At 50.4% G+C, this 5,391-nt stretch overlaps 1 protein-coding gene across 1 annotated transcript in view; it reads right to left on the bottom strand.

Moving 5' to 3' along the window:
* Window positions 1-4,555: 4,555 nt before the first annotated feature.
* Window positions 4,556-5,391, bottom strand: part of EMH_0025080 (uncharacterized protein) — a gene marked incomplete at both ends in the record, with an annotated part of 1,496 nt that continues 660 nt past the window's right edge. The window contains 2 exons of the mRNA XM_013502396.1: window positions 4,556-4,682; window positions 4,806-5,038. Of these exons, the coding sequence (XP_013357850.1) occupies window positions 4,556-4,682; window positions 4,806-5,038 (360 nt within the window). The remainder of the gene's footprint in view (window positions 4,683-4,805; window positions 5,039-5,391) is intronic.

The raw sequence follows: 5,391 nt of genomic DNA, 5'->3' as shown, positions 1-5,391 counted from the left end.
GCCGGTCCAGATGCCTCGGGCTACTGCGGCGAGGAAGCGGTGGCCTGCACTGCTCCTTGCTGTAAGCGTGGCCAAGCCCCCGTCGGTGGACGTACTAATGCCGAAGACAATTTTTAGACACCTCGTCGGCCCTCAGTTACCAACTAGCGCGCAAGTAGAAATGTCCGTATCAGCTGCAGGCAGCTCGTGGCCCTAGTTGCCAACCCACAGCCAGAGCTATTCCATTCTATTCGCAAGGACGTTCGTTGTGACGGTCACAACAGGAGTAGGTTGCCCTGCAACCTCGGCTCTGTCCACTGCTGTTTTCCTCCAGAGTCCCCAGCCATGCGAAGGCTGACGCTGTTATCCAAAGATTCTAGGAGCTGCACAGCAGCATCAGAAGTGTTGCAGAGACCTGTCATCCCCCATATCGCTGTGCTGGGATGTCAGTACATCAGCGGTAATGCTGCGACAGCTGAAGAACCAAGCCCCAGGAGCATTAACACCAGTATGAGCTGTTGTCAAGGTACTGTGGATGAGTCCGAAAAGCAGAATGCGCAAACAGCATATGGCCAACGAATACTGCCTTCGCGCTCGATGTCAAAACCAATTTAGAGCAACCGCCGCTGCAGCAGCAGCAGCAGCAGCAGCAAAAAGCAGCGCCAGCGGCAGCAAAATCAGAGCCACCCGTACCAGGACAACGCGTGTGAGTTCACTTGGCGTTTAGCGACATATTATCAAGAGCGCCACAGCTGTCCTTCGACTGCATCGGAAGCAGCACTCACGGTGCAAAAACTGAAGTAGCACTAAAAGGGAAAAAAACGTTGGAAACGACAGAAATACATAAAGAGGAGAGGTTTGATACATTGGTTACAAAAATGGGCGTTCCCTCCACACTCTGCGAGCAACTGCAGGAGCAGTAACATCGCAAATGGCGGCACAGCGCCTTTCCGCGCCCGCATAGGGTAAGATTTGGCCGAGCAGTGTTCTTACCGTACGCAAATTCTCGCAGCCTGGGCGGAGCAAAAAGGTAAGGCGGCTCAAAGCACAGCTGAAGAACGGCAGGAAACCATAGGGCTTGAATGACGTCGCCTACACTGACTCGGTCGCGAAGGGGGGGGGAGAAAAGGGATGCAAGTTTGGGCATTGTCACAACAGCGAAAGAGGCCAAGCATGCGGCACTGGATTTTTCTAAAGAGGAGGATACAATCAATCAAGTGGAGTCGGACGGGCAAGTTTGACCATTGTAACGAAAGCCGCAACAAACAGGAATGCGCAAGTAGTGCCAACAGAAAGGCAACACGCGTAGCTAACATCTCGAAGAGTAAAGAGGCAGAAGTGCTGAGCTTCTTGCTTGCTTGACCTGTAAATGCTCCTGAGGCCTTCGATGGCATTTTGCTGTTCCCGCAGTAGTAACAACAGCAACAGCAGGAGGCTCTGCCTCAGGAGACAGCAAAAAAGCCAGCATGCACGAGTGCATGCAGGTAGCCGTGCACGCGTCGCATGTGCTTACGGCCGACACGATATTCCACAAAGCCAGCTAAAGGATGGACTGGAGGATACGCCGTGGGCGCCAGCAGCCATTCGATCATGCGCTTGCAAACCAACAACACATTGCAGTGTGTGCTGCTTTAATATTTTGGCAACGCACATACCAGGGTGCACGCAGCTTTTGACCCGGAAAGGCCACAAAACCGATGGCGCTAATTTGCTTTACTGGATGCATCCGCTCACCCGGTCTGTGCGAGGCGAATTTGACGGTTGTAGGCTACCATTTCTGTGCTACATGTCTTACTACCTTTGCAAATTCATCCAAGAGCAGCTGAGGGTGTCAGGAGATTGCCCGCTTGATGGTGCCCATGTTGCTGCTCCTCAAGCGATAAACAACAGTGGCAGCTCCGGTATGGTATACACTACGAACTGCGTATTCAGTGGTGCAACTGCATCTTGTAGTAAGAGTAATCTCGGCGGGCAACAGCCAGTTTCTCAAAGATTCAATATAATGGGATGATATGCCAGGACAAAGACCCATGCACACAACTGGAGAGCAGACCGCCGAAGGCAGAAAACCGTATCGACAAATAAAAACGCGGGGACTGAAGCTGGTCCTGTTCAGTGCAACAGAGGGAGTTCTATTGGTAATGAGCGGTGAAGGACCAATGGCAGCGGCTTCAGGGACAGGCAAGCAAATATGAGGAGACTAACGCGGGACGATCCAAAAGTGCATTGGTTGCTGTGATGGGAATTCTACGGCAGCTGGTACTGCCGTTGGTAAAACCCATAGGCTGTAAGGAGCGAGAGAGGAACACGGTGATACTGAACTCTCTGACAATTGACTAACCGTGACCACTTCCCATCAGAGACCTATAGAGTCCAGGGTTGGAAAATTGATCAATGCAAAAGCAGCAACAGAATTTGAAGCGAGACGAGAAAAAGCTATCGGTGCAGCATTGCGGCCAGCAAAATGCAGATGCAAAAACTGTTGAACAGAGGCTGAGCATACTACGGACAGCCAAGACGCAAGAATCCATCAAACGAATGTAGCATATTTGACTGTCCGTTGCTCTGTAACTTCAACGAGGAGGCAGCGCTGGTCGTCAGGATCCTTCCCTGAAAGAGGTGGATTGGCGTACAGCCCTGGCAAGTACACCGTGTACAGTGGCATGAACCTGAACAGCCACGTAAAACAGGAAACAGACGCATTTGTAGTACATTTCATGCTCATGCAAACTGCGAGCTAGCGGATGTGAAACTTATCCATGCATGCTGCTGCAGGAAGTTCACGCTGCTAAAAGATTGATCAGCTGTGATTTACGGAGGAAGAGATACGGGCGCGCATATGTATGGAATAGGCAACGTGCAGCGCAGAGCCAAATGACTAGGACGTAGTAACAAATGTGGAGGCAGCCAACTAGAGGCCTCTAAGTAAGGTATATTTTGTGTTTTTGGCGCCCAAGCCTGTTTAATAGATCACGAGCGTGCACAGCATGCATGGCTCTTTTCACAATAGTTAGTATATCGGTCTTCACACATTTTCTGTGTTCCAAGGTAATGCAAAAAGATGCTGATTTCAGAACAACAGGACATTAGAGTGCAGCCTGGTGAGAGGATACATAGAATACGTAATATAATCTAGGATATATTTCCCCAGAAATTTGGGGTTTCTGCATTGTCCCTATGTGTGTTTCCTGTACGAGCAAGGATGCAAACGCAAACGCTGAGAGATGAGTCCACGCAGTGACCGTGCAGATGCCGCATAACTGCGCCACGCGGCGCTCACCTATCAACAAAGCCGTTGACCTCGCCGGACGTCATACCGGATCCTGTCAGTTTTCGCGTGTCTCTGCAGCAACACCAGGAAATAAGAGACAGAATTCTTTGCCTCTTTCGTGCCATTGTTTCATTATTAGCAACAGCAAACAGCATTCGGTTGCCTAGTAGGATTTAATGATATGCACGTATTAGTAATGCCTACTCTTCTTGTTGCCGTCTCNCATTCGGTTGCCTAGTAGGATTTAATGATATGCACGTATTAGTAATGCCTACTCTTCTTGTTGCCGTCTCCATTTATAAACCCATCTTGCCGTTTCCACCTGCGGAGAAAGATAAAACAAAGTACAAGGAAACATTCCTCGCAAGAACGTCATGTTACTGGCGATGTACAGTTGTCGAAGCTTTGCAAGCTTTTGTTGCGAGTGGAAACAATCTGTTGTTGCATCGCATCTCGCTTTTACTGCCGCTGCTTGCCTTGACGATGAGCCAAAGGTCCATAAATGCATAGAGCCGCTCATACTCCTTCAGCGATCTGCAGCCCCGATGTCAGCACAAAACAGCGAACTGAAATTCGTTATGTGGCATGCATTTTGTAGCCTGCTTCAACTACTTTTCCTGCAGAAACCTTAGGGGGCCCTTTCCACCAGCAGCTAGCAGCAACGGGAACTACAGCAGCTAGCAACAACAGCTGCTGGAGGCCAACCAGCTGCAGCATCCGAAGCAAAAGCTAGAAACTGCAACAGCAAGCGAACTCGTTAATTTGAAGCAGTTCTTCTCGTTGCTCGTCGGAAAAATCCCACTCCATGAGNAACAGCAAGCGAACTCGTTAATTTGAAGCAGTTCTTCTCGTTGCTCGTCGGAAAAATCCCACTCCATGAGCACATCCGGATCTACATGACGAAATCCTGCAGGCCCACGAGAGATGTGCAGCGAAATACAGTGAAGCATGTGCGAAAAAACCTCTTGAGGCTCTCCCTAATGCATATGCATACTCTACAGACACCCTAATCTACGTGGTTGTGGGGGAACGAGCAAAATACAAGGGCGTGAGTATGGATTTGATCCTGTGCAACGAAACGCAGAATACATATATGCAGGGGAACACCCATGCCTGCATCTGCCGTTGGGTCTAGACAGATGGTAGGGATACGTCTATGAGTACGACCTATGAAACGCCCAGTATGGCGTTTTTAAGGGGCAACAGCAAAACCAGCTGGATCTAAAGCAGTATATGCAGTGCAAGCCTTCTCAATGAGCAGCATAGGAAGCAGTGGTGAAGGCAGAGGTAGCTGCAGCAGCGTGACTAACCAAGCATCCATCCCTCCAACAGAAACACGTCGAGGTCCGCTGCATCCAGCGGGACCTCTTCACGTGATCTATCCCCCGTTCCATTCATTTGACTCTTGTCGTACTTGGGCAGCATGATGTTCCTGGAGAGATGCCACAGCAGTCGCAGCCCCAACCCTAGGCGACCACCCCTACAGCCTAAAGATTCAACCAGTTAGTTTCACTAAACACACAAAGTAACATGCACGGCATGTTCCCTCCCCCACCAGGACTGCACTTCACTTCCTGTAGAAACATACGGTTCTCTCTCCTTGATGCGTCTCAACACGCCGCAGCACAGGGCTAGATCATGTGTGCCCGGAGGGCCCCGACGAGGAAGAAGTCTTGGCCTGGAGTTGGGTTCACCCCTGAAGATTATGGGTGGTAGAAATTTAGTGGGCAAGTAGAAATCATCCATAGAGGCTGTTGCCGCCTTCACGCCCAAGACGCTGAGACCAGCCTACATAGACAGACAGCGAGGGTATGTCCAAAGCGAATTTCGCGCTGCAAGGAAAGGAGTAAGAATAGTTTTTGCTTGGCACGAAAACAGCAAGGGGAGTGCTGTCGCAGCTCGGACGCAAGGTGAACAACCTCAACCAGTACGAAAGGCAAAACTGCAAAATGGCGGCACCACTCCCACTATTGCTTCTGGTGCCACTTGGCTTGTATTTCTGCTGCGGCTGCTGCTGCTGCTGCAGCTATCCGAGGGGTTACTGAGCCTAGAGCAAAAAGATGGACTGAAGTCATCTCACGAGGAGGGAAGCGCAGAGCGTCGTCTTGCCACATCCTTGTGGCCCCGTTATTCCGACGATG

Source organism: Eimeria mitis, genomic scaffold (genome assembly GCF_000499745.2).
Source record: "Eimeria mitis Houghton genomic scaffold, Emh_scaff906, whole genome shotgun sequence".
Taxonomy (NCBI): domain Eukaryota; phylum Apicomplexa; class Conoidasida; order Eucoccidiorida; family Eimeriidae; genus Eimeria; species Eimeria mitis.
The sequence above is the reverse complement of the archived record's forward strand: the minus strand, read 5'-3'. Positions and strand labels throughout refer to the sequence as shown.